The sequence below is a fragment of the Xenia sp. Carnegie-2017 genome, unplaced genomic scaffold (genome assembly GCF_021976095.1).
Source record: "Xenia sp. Carnegie-2017 unplaced genomic scaffold, XeniaSp_v1 HiC_scaffold_16, whole genome shotgun sequence".
Classification (NCBI taxonomy): Eukaryota; Metazoa; Cnidaria; class Anthozoa; order Malacalcyonacea; family Xeniidae; genus Xenia; species Xenia sp. Carnegie-2017.
Window position 1 is genome coordinate 6,628,014 of NW_025813469.1, and position 20,229 is coordinate 6,648,242.

At 33.0% G+C, this 20,229-nt stretch overlaps 1 protein-coding gene and 4 long non-coding RNA genes across 6 annotated transcripts; 2 read left to right on the forward strand and 3 right to left on the reverse strand.

Moving 5' to 3' along the window:
* Positions 1-926: 926 nt before the first annotated feature.
* Positions 927-2,856, reverse strand: LOC124436229. Its single transcript, XM_046986172.1, has 11 exons — positions 2,838-2,856; positions 2,690-2,761; positions 2,502-2,583; positions 2,286-2,381; positions 2,043-2,192; positions 1,832-1,960; positions 1,653-1,765; positions 1,523-1,582; positions 1,301-1,447; positions 1,177-1,230; positions 927-1,108 (listed from the first exon to the last, which is right to left on the reverse strand). The coding sequence occupies exons 3-11, from the start codon at positions 2,572-2,574 to the stop codon at positions 962-964; spliced, it is 969 nt and encodes a 322-aa protein (XP_046842128.1). The 5' UTR covers positions 2,575-2,583; positions 2,690-2,761; positions 2,838-2,856; the 3' UTR covers positions 927-961.
* A 4,911-nt stretch (positions 2,857-7,767) lies between these two features.
* Positions 7,768-9,759, forward strand: LOC124436257. The gene is made up of 3 exons (XR_006945261.1): positions 7,768-7,797; positions 8,710-8,938; positions 9,679-9,759. It is a non-coding gene; the product is annotated as an uncharacterized LOC124436257 (long non-coding RNA).
* A 5,286-nt stretch (positions 9,760-15,045) lies between these two features.
* LOC124436260 lies at positions 15,046-15,429 on the reverse strand. The gene is made up of 2 exons (XR_006945264.1): positions 15,354-15,429; positions 15,046-15,258 (listed from the first exon to the last, which is right to left on the reverse strand). It is a non-coding gene; the product is annotated as an uncharacterized LOC124436260 (long non-coding RNA).
* LOC124436252 lies at positions 15,067-15,421 on the forward strand. Its single transcript, XR_006945253.1, has 2 exons — positions 15,067-15,148; positions 15,332-15,421. It is a non-coding gene; the product is annotated as an uncharacterized LOC124436252 (long non-coding RNA).
* An 872-nt stretch (positions 15,430-16,301) lies between the features above and the next one.
* On the reverse strand, positions 16,302-18,578 carry LOC124436244. Of its 2 annotated transcripts, XR_006945239.1 has the most exons (7): positions 18,473-18,578; positions 18,328-18,393; positions 18,069-18,146; positions 17,469-17,845; positions 17,297-17,399; positions 16,814-16,878; positions 16,302-16,381 (listed from the first exon to the last, which is right to left on the reverse strand). It is a non-coding gene; the product is annotated as an uncharacterized LOC124436244 (long non-coding RNA). The 2 variants fall into 2 exon arrangements; XR_006945238.1 differs by lacking the exon at positions 16,302-16,381 and having other exon boundaries at positions 16,757-16,878.
* Between the last annotated feature and the right edge of the window lie 1,651 nt (positions 18,579-20,229).

The following is a 20,229-nucleotide window of genomic DNA, read 5'->3' on the forward strand; positions in this document are numbered from 1 at the left end:
AAAGTCAATTATGGTATCACACAACCACTTGCTTCCATTTAATGTTTCGACATCACTCTTGTATATTACAATGCCATCAAAACAGTTCACTCTAAAAAGGCATTGATGCTACCTTTGTCGTTTTCCTTTTTGTCAAATATTTTCAATATATGAATGTCACCTTTCACTCTCTTCACTGCATTCTTTCCTGTCAAAGATATAGTTTTCTATTATCGTCAGGAATTTTCTTCACATATTCAATAGAAACATTTACATGAGACATTCAATTTTTATTGACCTGATTGTAGTTGCTGGCTTTTTCTTCTAGTCGGTCTCTTTTCAGATGTTTGCTCCATAAATACATAACTATTTTGAAAAGTTTTGCCAACTGTCAAACTAAAGTAGCCTATTCCTCCGTTGTCCGTAACTTGGCATAAACACGGAAAATAGATATGGAATAGTTCAAACTGGGGACTCCATATTTCCAATGACGCACGAAGTGCTCCAGCAATGCATTGAACATGCGTGTTAGTAAGGGTAACCTCTAAAAAAGGGAATAATTTGCTTGTCATGTAGGTTTTCTAAATTTGTTTAATATTAAAGAATTTTCTTCGTGATTTGAATTTTGAGAATGTTCACCTTCAGTGTTGAAATCTTGTATTTCTTTTATAATTTCTTCATTTGAAATTGCTTTACTTGTTTGTCGTGAGCGCTAGAAAAAGATGTGTTTCTTTTATAAATAAAAAAACTTAGAGATTTACAGAGCAAAATATTACTTCGGATGCCAAATGACATTGATGTGCAACTCCGTATAGAAATGAATCGAGTTGAAGTCTATTGGGATCAATGCTTAAAGCGTTGAAAATGTCTCCAGGACAACTTGTGTCGTAATCATGTGGAACGCCCATGAGGTCTTTTCGTGTGACCTACTCAAATATTATTAAGGAATCAACAAATTGTCATTTAGATTAGAACCGTTCAATCAGTCAATAAACATTAGCATTTCATACTTTAAATTTTTCGTAATAGGATGTTGATGTGTATCAGCTAAGTCCAACAATTCGTAGGCTGTTTCAACATATTTTAGGGGGTCTTTTAACATTGCGCGAACAATACAAGCTATTTCTCTCTAAAATGGATTGTGGTATCGTTTTGAAATTTAAAAAAATAAATGTGAGTTTCTAAAAGTTTTCTTACTTTTTCGTACATGTCTCTCATCTGTTGTAAATTCACTAATTGTGTATCCTCTTCCTGATGGGTATAGAAAAAAACGTTCATTTTTGGTACGCTGTTTTTTGTAATTTCCTGGACGTTCATTTACCCTTTCATCCTCTTTTATGTTATTTAATGCAGCTTCGTTATCAACAAATTTGTTTTCGAAATCTTCTCTTTTCTCGCTCTCATCACTTCTTTTATCTTCTTCGCTTGTATACGTATCTTTTCCAACATTCGCATCTCGATTAGTTTTCTTGGGAATAAAAGCAAATAGCAGTTCGTGTTTAAATGTTCTTATATTATTTCTTAAAAGATGGTTAGTGTGTACCTCTTGTCTTCCTTGACCAAATGATTGTGTTGTCTCTTCATTTTTTTCATTTCCAGTAAACTAATTAAACAAAAGTTAAGAGAAGCAGTGAGTTGTCTTTATATACTAAATCTACAACAATAATACTCACTTCATGAACGTATTCTCCATACGATAGAGCGATCTCTATCAGTTCTTTCTTATTTAAAATTTTTCTCGAGAGTTCTGTTTTATCATCAAATTCTTCTTCATCGTAATCATCCTCTGAGAATGGTGTACAATATGTAAATAAAACAATGAAAATATTGAAGATTGATTCACTTGATTTACCTGAAGGTTGATTAATCCTGGCAGATGGCGAAACAAATGGGATGTGAGGAGGCCAAAACAACGGTTTCTCTGCTTTAAGCCAAAAGTCTCTCACTCTAGCCACTTTCCACTTCCGTTTTCCTTTCTTGTCTAAAACCAATCTTGAATTCACGAGGTCTGCCGTTGTATATCAGAAATTAGTTACTCACAAATATACAAAAATAGTTTTTACCGATGTCAGCTGTTCTTGGGAGAACCATATTTAAAACCAGTTTCCGTAGCTCTTTGCACGACCAAGTCCCTTGTTTTATTTCTTCCAAAGCATCAGGATCAACAAGATCAGAGCGTATCTCCTGCACTTGATAAACGTCTTCACAGCTTTCTAATATAAAATGATACAGACTTTATTGCAGCATTGTGACACCTTTATTTGTTTTTTTATACAATTTAGAAACAACAAAATAAAAGTTAGTACTTGGGGAGTCAGTTGTAATCAAAGAATTGTCTTCAACATATTTGCACATGGCATCTCGGGAAATATTCAAGATTTCTCGACGAAGGCCGGGCGTTCCTGTTTAAATGAATTGATTACATTACTTCTATACCGACAATCGTATTTTAAACACAAAAATAATCCAATTCAATTCTTAACTTCTACACAAGTCTAAAATCTTTTTGATAGAAGAATTACCAGCAGCTTTAACCGTTCCATGTCCATCAAGATATAGCAAAACCATCGGATTGAGGCTCTTCTCCGATGACATTAGATCAATCTAAAAATATTTATAGAGCATGTGATTTATAGCTGTTACATTTCAAATTTAGTCAATATTTTCTGCATTAATCAAGGAGGGTACAAAAAGTTTATCATTCTTTTACCCTGTCTGCAATACGTTTTTTCTTTCTGTACACATTGTGCGCTTCACTTTGAGAAATCGATAGCTCTTTTTTCTTCAAAAATAAACTTGACGTTCAGATAGAACTCTGGTTGAGAATTCATTTACTGTCAACGTACACATAATCTTACCGGTCTCTTGCTTTTTAGAATAAACTTTTCCCTCGTGAATTTACTTTACTTTTATATTGGAAGACATCTCAACAATAATTTGAAGCAGTTTTCAGTAAATAAGCGACCTAATCAAATTCTAACAAACCTTGCAGAAATATTAAAGCAAATGTTTTCGGTGCCAAGTAATTTATAACGGATCGAGATGCAGCTATTTATTTATCCTGTGCGTCAAAGAATTTAAGTGTGATCTGTCATATTAGTGTTTTTATAAAAGGAAATGACAAACTTCCGTGACACATTGTGTAAACCAGGTGAGAAAATTAGTAAAATTTCAGATATTATAAAACATACCGGAAAATGGTATGTATAACCATGATGAAATGATGGATAAAAAACAAGTAAATTTTTACGAGGACTTAAAATTTCGTGTTTGTGTGTCACTATGGTGTAAACCAGATGAGAAAATTAGTAAAATTTCAGATATTATAAAACATACCGGAAAATGGTATGTATAACCATGATGAAATGATGGATAAAAACAAGTAAATTTTACGAGGACTTAAAATTTCGTGTTTGTGTGTCACTATGGTGTAAACCAGATGAGAAAATTAGTAAAATTTCAGAGATTATAAAACATACCGGAAAATGGTATGTATAACCATGATGAAATGATGGATAAAAAACAAGTAAATTTTACGAGGACTTAAAATTTCGTGTTTGTGTGTCACAATGGTGTAAACCAGATGAGAAAATTAGTAAAATTTCAGATATAAAACATACCGGAAAATGGTATGTATAACCATGATGAAATGATGTCTAAAAACAAGTAAATTTTACGAGGACTTAAAATTTCGTGTTTGTGTGTCACTATGGTGTAAACCAGATGAGAAAATTAGTAAAATTTCAGATATTATAAAACATACCGGAAAATGGTATGTATAACCATGATGAAATGATGGATAAAAACAAGTAAATTTTACGAGGACTTAAAATTTCGTGTTTGTGTGTCACTATGGTGTAAACCAGATGAGAAAATTAGTAAAATTTCAGAGATTATAAAACATACCGGAAAATGGTATGTATAACCATGATGAAATGATGTCTAAAAACAAGTAAATTTTACGAGGACTTAAAATTTCGTGTTTGTGTGTCACTATGGTGTAAACCAGATGAGAAAATTAGTAAAATTTCAGATATTATAAAACATACCGGAAAATGGTATGTATAACCATGATGAAATGATGTCTAAAAACAAGTAAATTTTACGAGGACTTAAAATTTCGTGTTTGTGTGTCACTATGGTGTAAACCAGATGAGAAAATTAGTAAAATTTCAGAGATTATAAAACATACCGGAAAATGGTATGTATAACCATGATGAAATGATGGATAAAAACAAGTAAATTTTACGAGGACTTAAAATTTCGTGTTTGTGTGTCACTATGGTGTAAACCAGATGAGAAAATTAGTAAAATTTCAGATATTATAAAACATACCGGAAAATGGTATGTATAACCATGATGAAATGATGGCTAAAAACAAGTAAATTTTTACGAGGACTTAAAATTTCGTGTTTGTGTGTCACTATGGTGTAAACCAAATGAGAAAATTAGTAAAATTTCAGATATTATAAAACATACCGGAAAATGGTATGTATAACCATGATGAAATGATGTCTAAAAAACAAGTAAATTTTTACGAGGACTTAAAATTTCGTGTTTGTGTGTCACTATGGTGTAAACCAGATGAGAAAATTAGTAAAATTTCAGATATTATAAAACATACCGGAAAATGGTATGTATAACCATGATGAAATGATGGATAAAAAACAAGTAAATTTTTACGAGGACTTAAAATTTCGTGTTTGTGTGTCACAATGGTGTAAACCAGATGAGAAAATTAGTAAAATTTCAGATATTATAAAACATACCGGAAAATGGTATGTATAACCATGATGAAATGATGGATAAAAAACAAGTAAATTTTACGAGGACTTAAAATTTCGTGTTTGTGTGTCACTATGGTGTAAACCAGATGAGAAAATTAGTAAAATTTCAGAGATTATAAAACATACCGGAAAATGGTATGTATAACCATGATGAAATGATGTCTAAAAAACAAGTAAATTTTTACGAGGACTTAAAATTTCGTGTTTGTGTGTCACAATGGTGTAAACCAGATGAGAAAATTAGTAAAATTTCAGATATTATAAAACATACCGGAAAATGGTATGTATAACCATGATGAAATGATGGATAAAAACAAGTAAATTTTACGAGGACTTAAAATTTCGTGTTTGTGTGTCACTATGGTGTAAACCAGATGAGAAAATTAGTAAAATTTCAGATATTATAAAACATACCGGAAAATGGTATGTATAACCATGATGAAATGATGTCTAAAAACAAGTAAATTTTACGAGGACTTAAAATTTCGTGTTTGTGTGTCACTATGGTGTAAACCAGATGAGAAAATTAGTAAAATTTCAGATATTATAAAACATACCGGAAAATGGTATGTATAACCATGATGAAATGATGGATAAAAACAAGTAAATTTTACGAGGACTTAAAATTTCGTGTTTGTGTGTCACTATGGTGTAAACCAGATGAGAAAATTAGTAAAATTTCAGATATTATAAAACATACCGGAAAATGGTATGTATAACCATGATGAAATGATGGATAAAAACAAGTAAATTTTACGAGGACTTAAAATTTCGTGTTTGTGTGTCACTATGGTGTAAACCAGATGAGAAAATTAGTAAAATTTCAGATATTATAAAACATACCGGAAAATGGTATGTATAACCATGATGAAATGATGTCTAAAAACAAGTAAATTTTACGAGGACTTAAAATTTCGTGTTTGTGTGTCACTATGGTGTAAACCAGATGAGAAAATTAGTAAAATTTCAGATATTATAAAACATACCGGAAAATGGTATGTATAACCATGATGAAATGATGTCTAAAAAACAAGTAAATTTTTACGAGGACTTAAAATTTCGTGTTTGTGTGTCACTATGGTGTAAACCAGATGAGAAAATTAGTAAAATTTCAGATATTATAAAACATACCGGAAAATGGTATGTATAACCATGATGAAATGATGGATAAAAAACAAGTAAATTTTTACGAGGACTTAAAATTTCGTGTTTGTGTGTCACAATGGTGTAAACCAGATGAGAAAATTAGTAAAATTTCAGATATTATAAAACATACCGGAAAATGGTATGTATAACCATGATGAAATGATGTCTAAAAAACAAGTAAATTTTTACGAGGACTTAAAATTTCGTGTTTGTGTGTCACTATGGTGTAAACCAGATGAGAAAATTAGTAAAATTTCAGATATTATAAAACATACCGGAAAATGGTATGTATAACCATGATGAAATGATGGATAAAAAACAAGTAAATATTTACGAGGACTTAAAATTTCGTGTTTGTGTGTCACTATGGTGTAAACCAGATGAGAAAATTAGTAAAATTTCAGAGATTATAAAACATACTGGAAAATGGTATGTATAACCATGATGAAATGATGTCTAAAAAACAAGTAAATTTTTACGAGGACTTAAAATTTCGTGTTTGTGTGTCACTATGGTGTAAACCAGATGAGAAAATTAGTAAAATTTCAGAGATTATAAAACATACCGGAAAATGGTATGTATAACCATGATGAAATGATGGATAAAAACAAGTAAATTTTACGAGGACTTAAAATTTCGTGTTTGTGTGTCACTATGGTGTAAACCATATGAGAAAATTAGTAAAATTTCAGAGATTATAAAACATACCGGAAAATGGTATGTATAACCATGATGAAATGATGGATAAAAAACAAGTAAATTTTACGAGGACTTAAAATTTCGTGTTTGTGTGTCACTATGGTGTAAACCAGATGAGAAAATTAGTAAAATTTCAGATATTATAAAACATACCGGAAAATGGTATGTATAACCATGATGAAATGATGGATAAAAACAAGTAAATTTTTACGAGGACTTAAAATTTCGTGTTTGTGTGTCACTATGGTGTAAACCAGATGAGAAAATTAGTAAAATTTCAGAGATTATAAAACATACCGGAAAATGGTATGTATAACCATGATGAAATGATGGCTAAAAACAAGTAAATTTTTACGAGGACTTAAAATTTCGTGTTTGTGCGACACAATGGTGTAAACCAGATGAGAAAATTAGTAAAAATTCAGAGATTATACAACATACAGAAAATGGTATGGATAACCACGATGGTTATACTTCTATAAATCAAAGTTCTAATCCCTTGTAACCTCACGTACAGGCGTTTTTTGTTCATGGTATCGATCTTTTAAATTTTATTGGATTAAATTATTCGTGTTCTTTAGGTTCTATACTAGTGATTCCAGAGCTTTTATTAATGATCGAATTCGTACGATTCCTGTTTTACTATGTACTATTTCTGAGTTGTCTTTACCAGTGTACAGCGGATACCTCCTTTATTCGCGTGGTTGTAAGTGATGTTATACCTACCAGAAAATGGACGCAATACAAACTTCGGAACAATTTTATTTTCAGTCAACTTGGAGCACACTTAATCATTTTATGGCAAGAATAGGTAAATGTTGGCTGAACTGTATAAAATAAGGCGTTCAAGGATGCAATTCGGAAGCGTAAAAAAAGACTTGAGGCATATGCAAGAGAACTATCTTCACGTAGCAGACTGACATTTGTGGTGAATTCACTGAATTGTTCTGGAAGCTAACAGTTATTGGTTGTTATTCTGGCTATGTGAAACCAATCTATCTGCATGAGTTCTATCATGATTTTAAACAGCAAATCGATGCGTTGCGTATGAGTTGTATCGACCAGCTTACTACACAGTCAACACTTCACCAATTTGGAATTTGAAACATTTTGGTGATAAGAATTTTATACCGACGTATCCCTGCGATAAAAGACTCACAAGAAAAACTGTTTTGTTCAGAGTAAGGTAAAAATATTCTACTCTCTGATTGCCTAAATATTCTTTGAGTATTTAAAACTGGCTCATATAAGACCATACATGTATGTAGTTAATGGGATCTACATTTTAGCTAGCGTGTGCAATATTTTTATAAGTAAAACGATGCACGGTAGTGAGGTAACTTAGTGATTAAATGTACTTGAAAGCCGAGGGAGATTTTGTAGTAAAAGTCACAAGACTTGTAGCACCGAGGACTTTAGCTAACCTGCCAGGGCTTTCAAGTGCATTTGATTGCCAAATGTTTTAGTCAGTGCTTCACACACTGTTTATAAATTTGGATCTGCAGCTATTATTACCTAAGTGAAGATCTATTGATTGTCATGCTTTATTTTATCTCCATGTTTTTTATATTTTCACCATCATAAGTTGAACATTTGAGTTACCTTGCATGAGTCGTTTTACTTAAAATATGTTCTTTAACAATTTTGGTTCATCATTGTTTTTGTTTTCTTGTAATTGATTTTATTTAGTATTTGTAAATATTGCAACTAAAATATTAACTCGTTTCAGTCTCCGCTTGCTGAAATCAAGATGGCTTCTAACCTTGAACATTTCAAACATTACAACTCAATGGTTGAAACCAATGAACTATTTAATCAAGTTACATTTGTTTCATCGTGTGCAATTCCTCTTAATGGATATCAAAGATATAGACAGTTATTCAAGAATGAAATAAAATATAGAATGTTTTCATTTGTTGATTTGACATACAGATTGGTTTGTTTACCTCCCAAAAAAGGGAGGAAATTTGTTCACAGCGAACATAAATGCAGTCTTTACAATGTTTTTTAGCTGTCTTGTCATAAATATCGAAAATGTTTAATGATTTATAATATTTTTAATTGTTTAACTAAATGAGTTTGTTTTATGCTTCATTAGAAACTGATGGAAGCTTTGAATAATTTTGGTCAAAAACGGCAGATAAATCCTGGGGATGGGGGATGAAGCTTTCTATGTTTACAGATGTATACCATTGTGAATTTATAATTTCATTGCTATCACAATTTATAGATTAATATAAAAAATTTTGATGCTATGAGATGGTCTCATCAATGTGCAACAATTGAACTGGATTTCCAACTTCCTGAGAGATTCAACCTCACGCTAGGTAAGTTTTGCCAGTAAGCTTTTCGTTGAATAACCTCACTACGGTCTTGATACTTAATTTATTTAACCAACAGTGACATGATTATTTGTTTCTATAGAAACCTATTGTTATATATTTATATGCTTATATATACTATATACTTATATGCAGCCTGCTACATTGCTGAACACTGAAAGTCCCACCTGCATTCAAACTCGCCCGCAAACAAACCCACCCGCATATAAGTATATAGTTACATTTAATATTGCAATCAGATAATTGCAATATAATAGTTAATAGTCCATGCATGTATCCCTGTGCATCCATCCCCCCATGTAAATATCATTGATAATGGCTCACAAACATATGTAAGCCTGTGTATTATAGTCAGAGGATTACGGCACAGTTTAAGTTTCCATGAAATTGTAGATCTTTACAAATTGTAACAATTTAGTAATTTATCAATATTCTATTACTCTATTGACAGTGGTGAAGGAGATATAAAATTACATCCTGTTATTATTCATCGAGCTATTGTAGGTTCAGTTGAAAAAATGATTGCTATTCTTGCTGAAAGCTTTGGTGGAAAATGGTGAGTGTTTTCTTGGCTCATGCCAGAGCTTAAAGCAAATGAAATGTCCTTAAAATGTTAAATTAAAATGATACAAAGTTTCTTAGTTGTTTGGAAATTTTTTATCATTTTTACTCTACTTTACTTTATTTCAAAATTTTGACGCACTGCATTTTCTGTTATTTTCTAGGATTTTATGGCTTTCTCCCCATCAAGTTGTAGTAATTCCTGTCAGTAGTAAATATGATGATTATGCCGAACCGGTAAATTTAATTTGGTAAGGCTTAGATCGAACTTGCACAGGCTAATGCAAACTCAGCTATGGACAAATTGTTGCTATTTTATGAATTGGAATTTTTTTGTCCTTTTTTTTTTATTGACATTTTGGTCATGTTTATATTCAAAAGAAGTTCCAAGCAGGTGGTTATCGTGTTGTTACAGACTTGGATCACGGATCAACACTAAATAAGAAAGTTCGCAATGCACAACTTTCACAGTACAACTTCATTCTTGGTATGAATAAGTCTTTTAAATTATTTTTATTTACTGTACAAATAAATAGAAATTAAAATGGTTTGGAACCACTGTTGGTGTTCAGAGTTTACTGACGTTTCCACAACATTGGTCAGGTTCGCCGTATTTGTTCTCTAGACGTCATGACAGAGAGGAAAATATGTGGATGTTTTAGTTTGTGTGGTATACTTATTAATTGTTCGCTTGTAAGCCGTTTATAAGGTGCTGATATTTGTATTCTGTTCAATGATTTTTTTTTTGAGTTTGTTAACCTACTTTCTAACGTAAGTCGTTGTCTATGGTCAATGCTGTTTGTAATGTTGTGCATTGTGATGCTCACTTGTCAGTACTCGTTGTTCTTGGTAGTCAGTTGATGTGCGAGTTGTAAAATGTAAGGTATTATCGTTTGCTGTTGTTGGATTGTTTGTTGTTTGTGTTTTTGTTTGTTTGTTTTGTGTTCATTGTCTTTTTAAGTGTTGTCTTTTTTAAAAAGCAAAATAGATGTTCATTTCGACTTCTACGACAAATAGATGTTCATTTCGACTTCTACGACTTCTTCTCACGTGTCCTAAACCTTTGATCGCTGCGGTAAACGGTCCAACAGCTGGATTTGGTCTTTCCCTTATCGCACTGTCTGATATAGTCTTTGCTTCAGAAAAGGTAATGTATTGAGTTAGTAAAATTATTCATCCTAGCTGGTCTGACTTCATCTGTGTTTTCAAGTGTTTAATTTCAGAGTTATATTTAATATGGAAAATAGTGATTGTCTCAAAAGAGTTTTTTGCGCATACCGTCACGTCACTAACATTTAAGTCATTTTTGAGAGTTTTGTGGAAAAAAGAAAGGAATTGATATAATTTTGAAAACAGCCAAACTTTCTTTAATATCATATGTCAAACATTTATTGAGTCGTTTTTCATTGGTCAATTTACTTCGCCAATGAATACAATAAACACGTCAATAATACATTCAGACGAAAATCTTCAAAGTGAAAAAATTTATGTGGTAATGGGGCGATATTAAACCTCGACGGGTTCAGTTTCCTTTACCCCCATACTTCCCTCTTTACTCACACCCCTTAATATAATTGAGTACTTTGTTCAACCCCTAGTGACTCCTCAGTACAACATTACGTAATTTTTATTTCAGTTTACATATTCGTCGTGTTTTTAAAGGCAACTTCTCAAACGAAGTTTGTGGAGTGGGGTCATCCTCCACTTAGTAACAATTTAATAGAGAAATCGTCTCCGCATGCGCTCGAGCTTTCGCAATCCACTTGAGTAATTGTTCATAGTCATGAAAACGACCAACTATATGTACTTGCACTACATTTGTGTCAAGTAACTCACTTAGTCGCAAAATATCAAAGAAATCATCTGGGCATGCGCAGTAACGATAACAATCATCCCACAACTTTCGTACGCCTTTAAATTTTGGTATATATATATAAAGCTAAAACTTCGTAGAGCAGATATCAACTAGCAGTGGAAGCTCGGTGCGATATAGTATGCAGTGGCTTAGGGTGGCGCACACTTCGGTGGCGACCGCACTCTCCCTGCGTACGCTGAGCAAAGCCTATCGCAGGTGATCTCAGGGTCTGATGGGCGGAAGCTGGCTATTGGCATCTCCCAAGTAGGATAGCGTGGAGGGGCCGAAATCTCCTACCGAAACGTTAACATGCGGCGTTCTAGTGCCTTGCGCTTAAGAAGGTATCGGGAAGCATAGACCGAAAATGGGGTTTTTTGCTTCGAATTTTATCTTTTTGTTTTCTTCTCATAAAACAAACCAAGCAATGTTTCAATTAACTTCTTATGACCCTGTCTTCTTCTGACACTTATAAATAAAGACAACCTTAAACATATTTTATACCAATTTTATCGGTTTATATCTTTCTGATTTAACTCTCCCATTTACTGTTTCTCATGTATTAGGAGCAAACCATCCATATGTTTCATGGAAAACAAACAAGGATTATGTGGTTCCCTTAGTTAACATGCGACGCTCTAGTGCTCAACTATCTCGGGGTATCGGGAGGCATGGACCGAAAACGGGATTCTTTGGTTTTCAAAATTTATCTTTTTCTTTACAAGAATTCTTCTCATAAAAAAAACTAGAACGTCCAAGGATACTTCAAAGGTTCAAACAACTTCTGCATTTTTGAACTATAACTTAAAAAAACTCTTAGCATGTTTATGCGTTTTTTACTTATTACCTTTTACAACGTAACTTTTTCTTAACTCTCTCGTGATGAATGAGAGCCTCCTTATACAATATGACTCTTTCATCATGAACGAACGCATCCATGGGCTTCACGGAAAAAGGGATTATGTACTTTGTTATAATAGTTTCTACAAAGATATCATTTATTAAGCTAAGAAATTTGAAAATAAATATATTTGAATTATTAGCAAATAACAAGTCGAGAATTTATTGATCATACTCATTCCAATTGGTCTGGAACAACCATGACATTTATAATTTTGACCATCCAACCCTTTATCAAGGGTATATTGTTAATTAACGACAGTAACTTCATACGTCGTTCTTGCTGAACACCTTCAGGTGAAGTAGGATCATCAATAATCTGTTATATATAAAAACATAATTTATCCATAGAATCATAGCAAAGTTACGATGGACAGATGAGAGTTATTAACGCTATAAAACTTAAATTCAATATATCGTATAAAGTACCTCAAATCCCGATGATTTCTCGTATCGAAAGGATTCTAAAGTAAAGATGAAAATTAAGATGAGAAATTTCGAAGAATTGAAACTAGAGAATTTTTCAACAAAAAAATGTTGAAAATACCTGTACTACCACAAGATTCTTCAATGTCTATGCTCTAAAATAATAGTCATAAAAACGACAATTTCAAAAAACATAAAAAAACTAAGTATTTGTAACATTGGTGAAAGATACAGGATGAACATGAAACCTTCTCAGAAGACGATGGAACGAGACCATAACCATTTGATGTGAACTTCTTTCTAACAACGTTTGCGTAATCCGTTAGCATACCATGAAAACTAACTTCTGGTTTAGGCGACGCTTTACTAGCAACCTCCTCAACGTCTTCAGGACAATTAACGTATACTGAACTGGTGTCACAAGGCTCAATGACGATGACCAACCACTAGCCATACCTAACATGTTACCACCAGAGATCTTTCTTGGGTAGATCAAGGTTTAGGAACTTCAGACAAGGGTTGTGTTGAGCTGAGAACTAAAAAGAACAAATATGGATAGATGATGAAGTGGAGAACAAGAATAGAGGTTATAGAAGACACACTACGTATGCTCATTGGTGTTTCACAAGAGTATACATTACAGGATAACTATGGATCCAACTAGTCTAAACAACTAGGTACATTTAAGCAATCCATCATTCCCATGGTAAACACACGTGTCAAAAAAACGTGATCAAATCACAAAATTCGTGCAATCAAATAGTCGGACATGGTATTGTATTTGTAGAAGAGAGCCAATAAAATAAAAAGATTCTCTTGGGTCATTTGTAAATATTAGTTTAGAAATACAGATTGACTAATTATAAAGGCAGAAGATGTAAGAGTGAATAAAAACCATTTCCCGTCAAATCAAAGGAAAGCTTGGATATGACATGTAATATGCAGGTATAAAGTTGTAGAGAAAAATAAAAAACATTTTTAACGTTGTCACGGATAATACGAGTGCCGTAACAAAGTGTTGACGAGTTTCACATGCATTTGTAAAAACAAGCTTAAGTAGACAAAGAGCATGACAAAAATATATGATGGAAAACTTGCTCAGCGCATCTACAAGCACCAATTTCAGAGCTCGCTCTGTCACAAATTAATTGAGAAACTGAGCATGCGTTGTCAACTCCACAAACTCTCCAAGCTCATGGTAACGACCAACTGGATGTACTAGTACCGATTTTGGAGTAATTAGCTCCCTCAGTCACACGTTTTAAGACAAATCATCTGCGCATGCGCAGTCTCATTAAGCATGCGCAGTCAACTTGACCAGCTACCCAAGTTCGTGGTCATGGCAACGACCAACTGCATCTACTAGCACCAATTTTGAAGTAAATAGCATGCTTAGTAACAATTTAATAGAGAAATCGTGTCCGCATGCGCTCGAGCATGCGCAATCCACTCGAGTAATTGTTCATAGTCATGAAAACGACCAACTATATGTACTTGCACTAAATTTGTGTCATATAACTCACTTAGTCGCAAATTATCAAAGAAATCATCTGCGCATGCGCAGTAACGATAACAATCATCCCACAACTTTCGTACGCCTTTAAATTTTGGTATATATATATAAATCTAGAACTTCATATAGTAGATGTCAACTAGCAGTGGAAGCTGGGTGCGATGTAGTATGCAGTGGCTTAGGAGCCCTCACTCTCCCTGCGTACCCTGAGCAAAGCCTATCGCAGGTGATCTCAGGTGGTCTTATGGGCGGAAGCTTGCTATTGGCATATCCCAAGTAGGATAACGTGGAGGGGCCGAAATCTCCTACCGTTAACATGCGGCGTTCTCTTACCTTGCGCTTAAGAAGGTATCGGGAAGCATGGACCGAAAACGGGGTTTTTTGCTTTCGAATTTTATCTTTTTGTTTTCTTCTCATAAAACAAACCAAGCAATGTTTCAATTAACTTCTTATGACCCTGTCTTTTTCTGACACTTATAATTAAAGACAACCTTAAACATGTTTTATACCAATTTTATCGGTTTATATCTTTCTGATTTAATTCTCCCATTTACTGTTTCTCATGTATCACGAGCAAACCATCCATATGTTTCATGGAAAACAAACAACGATTATGTGGTTCCCTTAGTTAACATGCGACGCTCTAGTGATCAACTATCTCGGGGTATCGGTAGTCATGGACCGAAAACAGGATTCTTTGGTTTTCAAAATTTGTCTTTTTCTTTACAAGAATTCTTCTCATAAAAAAAACTAGAACGTCCAAGAATACTTCAAAAGTTGAAACAACTTCTGCCTTTTTGAATTATAATTGATATAATGATACGTAGATGAGCACTCGTATTTACTAATTAGCAGACCTGTATATATTATATATTACAGATAAACTTCAAAAATACTTATCTTCCATCTAGCAATCCAGTATCAGACTCTCTTAAATTATTTGGTAAGAAAGTTTTCTGTATTCCAAGAGTTGTTCCATCCATCACCACCTTCTGAGGAATTCTTCCACATAATTCACAAAAAAACCCATTGTCAAAATCAATATCAAGCAACCTTAATAAGAGAAAATTCAATAACTTAATAAAACAAGCGATCACTATCTCAATGGAATATTCATATTTTGCAGCTGAAAATGAAATGATGCTTACCGTATCATGGCAATGATAGCGAGACGAAACTTGGCGTAAGTTATTTCCTTTGGGAAATTCAAATTACCCGAAGACATATGCAACATAATATTTGTACATAGGTAAACAGAACAAGAAAAAAAAAAAACATTCAAAAGATATAGTGCGAGAAAATTAAATAATGGACAAACGTAGCTACTAATGCTTCGGCAAATTTTCATTAAAAAGTACCTCGACGTTATGAAAAGCCGAATGTAATCTTTTAGAACGGCATGAGATATTGCATATGATCCAAACCATACAATCCTGTTTTCAATGCCATCATAATGCTTTTTCGTAGCACAAGAGGAGCAAGGTCTACAATACACTAAATAATTTATTTAAGTCAAATAATTATGAAGTGAAGCGTAACCTATAACAAATCAGAACTTACCCTTCACATCATGGATTGAACAAAAGTACGCAACTGAACACAAGTCTACGTACAACCATTCATCTTGAATAGAACGTTTATCCCACTCTGCACCACAAGAACAAATACCACTTTCAGATGGCGCCAAAATTTTATGACCATTTTTTTCAGGAAGATCAGTAAAATCGCTTGCATCATTCTCATTGCCTAAAATAATTAAATAGTAATATTTACAAAATGCTAGAAAGTGCTAAATACCATACCGATAAAGGAAATAGTATATGTAAAGCTAAAAGGATGTTCACCATTGCAGATTATCTTGCATACCTGTTTCAAATAAAGAAACCTTTTCTTTGCTAAGTGTAGCCAATTCAAAATAGTCTCGCATCTGGTGTAATTCCAAAGGAAAACTTAAAAAGTGCCAATGGAGAATCCATTTCATCCTCGTCAACGATTTGCATGGCTTTTGCAAGGGTTGTCACATGAATGCAATGATATGACGAATAGCTGCAACATTTTAACTCGGGCTGGGGCGGCATTACTTATGAATACACTATTAAGTACAAATCCCCCATGGACTATTCACTGGTTTTACAGCAATCCACTGAACCTCCCTGCACACTGCACTAAACAAGTCCTAAAATATGTAAAATCATTTATCTTTAAGGTTGTATTATGTGTGTGTATGTATGTGTGTGTATGTGTATGCAGATTAATAATTATGATTAATTATGACTTCACAAAATCCTTAGAAAGTGCTTAATATATATATATCAGGCACGTAAAGCAAATGGTGAATATGACTTTACTATTTTGTCATACATTTAGTTTATACTACTTAATGTATGTACTGTAAGTATATGGCTATGTATGTATGTGAGTATGAATGTGTATACCTCAATAGTCATAAATAAATTCAATTTGCCCTGTTGGTTATCACCCTAATAGCTTTATAGAAGCTCCTGAACTTAGGCACAGGATGTATGGTAACAAATTGTGGGGTATTAGAAGGTTGAGAAACAATACGTGTATTTGTACAAAAAAGTTATTTTCACATAACAAAATATACTTCTTCAGGTTGCATCTCATGGTAGGAATGATCACTGAAAACAGACTGCATCATGGATGTGGATTCTGCATTCATAAAAGAAATTCAATGAGATAAATATATTGTGTAAATAATCATTCACAAGTTTTAACAATATTTTTGCTTGTAAAGCTGTGCTGGTTAACATCCACATGTAATAAGAACAATGTCGAACAAGGGTCTTGTAAAACACAGAAGGATGACTTCACAAGGGTTTGAAATGTACAATAAACTGATATTTAAGGATGAAGACATTTTCTCCCATACCACATGAAAACTTTACATTGAAAAAATAAGCCAAATACAAATTTGAGACATTCACTACATGCAATGTCAGATTAATATGTAACAAGTTCTCACATCTTTGACAAGGGTCTTGAAACAAATAGTATGTAAGTGTAAGTCAAAATTTGGTGAAGCTGTTCAGACACCTTATATCCTGAAAGAGTAACACACAACACTTACTTTTTTCAATAAAATCTTTGGCTTCAATACCAAACTTTCTATCATACACAACCAGATATTTTTACCATTGCTAATATGTGTATGCAACTAGGATATGGTATATCTGATAAGTACAAAAATGTTGTTTGGCCTGTTTTAATCATTTCATTTCAGTAACATCTATTTTACATACCTTTTTGAGGATCTAATTGTATATTATTAGGTAGGGCATCAACAAATTGCTTTCTATTTGCATCACATGAGCATCACAATATCCAACCATAGCCATCAAGCAATAGGTGGGGATATCGACGTACAAATACAAATTAATTATGCTGAAGAAAAAAATACATGCAGATTATAGCACCAAAAAAAGCGTATTGAGTAATGTCATTTAGTTGGGTATATACCCAACATTGAAATTATGGAAATAAAATTTGACATCACCATAATTGTTCTTTTGTTTGCATTATAATCATGAACAACAAAGGATTGCTGACGTGATACATTTGATGCAAAGTCAAACTGTAACAATAGCCCAGTATAGTGGCCAGTGGGTGACAAATGACTCTGAAAGAGCAAGTAAACAGTAATTATTAATGTTCACTGTTTCAAAATATCTATTGTAATATATTTTATGTTTGTTGAGCACATTTCTACCAGATGTTAATAAAGTTTTGCTAGACAGTGTTTCATGCATAAGCAATCAACAAGCATATTGTCAATTTATAACACATTAAAAACATGACTAGTGGTAAACAGTATAAAGTATAACTGTATATGTGAGAACTACTTGACTATGTTGACATGGTTGTTTGGGTTCTTCTGTAATAATAGAGATAGATTGCTTGGTAAAGATATCTTTAGAGTCCTACAAATAAAGACCATTATTTAATTTAAAATGTGTACAGACTTTTAATAAGTGTTTAAATAATGCATGCCTTCTTTAAATTACTTCAAAATTTTTTAGTTATTTCTAGTGAAAGCAGTCCTACTATAACCACTTCCAATGACTTTTCATGAGAAACAATATCAATATGTACATTAAAAACCTGTGTTTTGGTGGTTAACTCTTGGTGCTTGTCATAATTTTCAGCAATATCTTCACTTTGTTCATTCTACATATAAATTAAAAAAAACCCCATAAACATAGCGTATTTTTATATCTACATAGTTTTACAATATATGTAAGCTTACCAAATCCCCAAATTCATTTTCTTGTTCAAAAAATTGAGATTCATATGACACACTGCTATTCTATTAACATATATGACATTGTGATTAAAGGATGTAGAGAATCCAGACTTGACATTGGAAAATGTGCTCCGAATAAGTGTTTTTTACACCACATTGTGGGCATAAATAAATTTGTACACATACTTTTGTTAATATAACTGTGGTAATAAAAATAAATTAATATGAAATTGTGCAACCAGAAACAATAAAAGAACACTTTAAAATTCCTACCGCATCATCTTTTGTGTGTTTCCTTTCCTCTCCACGTTATTGTAAAAGAAGTCATTTGAGCGTTTGAATTTCTTCCTGAATTGATACATTTTGCAAGTGTACCCAAAAAATAATACCCCGATTTATAAAAACCAGTACTGCACGTGTTCTTGGATTGACAAAGTTAGCCTAGAATTAGTCTAAGTACCATTCTCCCAGCCAGACTTCCCGATATATATTTAAAAAAGTACTAAGCATAGTACTGAGTGACTGAGCCCTGTTGATCGAATGCCTTGCTTCGAACTTTTGATGTTGCAAACTCCTAAAAAATATGAATGCGCGAAGAAATATTGTCCTCATACATGGACTTTGAAAAATGTAGTAAATGGAAGCCCTGAAATTTCTTTCTTAAGCTGCACCAGTCGGATAATATACACAATATAGTTAACATACCACTTGTTCAGAATACGCCTTTTTGAAAGCATGTCCATAATTATTCACTATCATCCATTGTAACCACTATCAACATCCTAATGTCATTGGTCAAAAATAGTCACATGTTTGATTTACTTTTGCCTTTCATTCATGTCATTTCTAGATATCAATTTTCTTATTCGTCCCAAGTTCAATCAATAATAAAAAAATATTTATTGTAAATTTTACTATAGCAAATGAACGTGACGCCAAGAGTTTGTAAATCACATGCAATTTTTGGTCGTAGTATAGTGAACTATCTATCTCGACCTTATTTAAACCTGAACATTTTTACGAAGATGGTTCGAAGTTCTCTGCAATCTCTCACCAGTTTAAAGAAGCAAAAGACAAAGTAGGATCTTTAACTCAAGATCCAGGGAATGAATTGAAGTTAAAGATGAACGCCCTTTTTAAGTAGGTATTTTACGATTCATAAAGATATTGTATCCGGTTTTTACATATACTGTACTCGTCGAGGTTAGTTGAGTCCTGCGAAGGACTGTTGATGTTGATGTTGACTGACTTCTCGACAACCTTAGCGGTAGTCATCTTTAGAGTCAGCATCAACAACAACAGTTCTTTTCAGGACTTTACTAACCTGGACGATCTACATCTAGAAACATGTAACGATACTCCCATGTTCAAACCTTTCACTTTAAAGTAAAGTGATGTCACAGAGTAAAATAAACATTTCTTGTCTTAGTTTATGGTAGATATTATGTCATCCAGTCTTCATGTTTTCAAGTTAGTATTCTTCTCGTTTTACAAAGAAAACGAAAGTACGCCCGGAGGATTTTCAGAAGTTGTCTGAACCTTGGCAGTATGTTCTAGTTTCTTTTATGAGAAGAATTCTTGTAAAGAAAAAAGACAAATTTTGAAAGGAAAAAACCCCGTTTTCGGTCCATGCTTCCCGATACCTTCTTAAGCGTAAGGCACTAAAACGCGGTATGTTAACGTTTCGGTAGCAGATTTCGGCCCCTCCACGCTATCCTACTTGGGAGATGCAATAGCAAGCTTCCGCCCATCAGATCCTG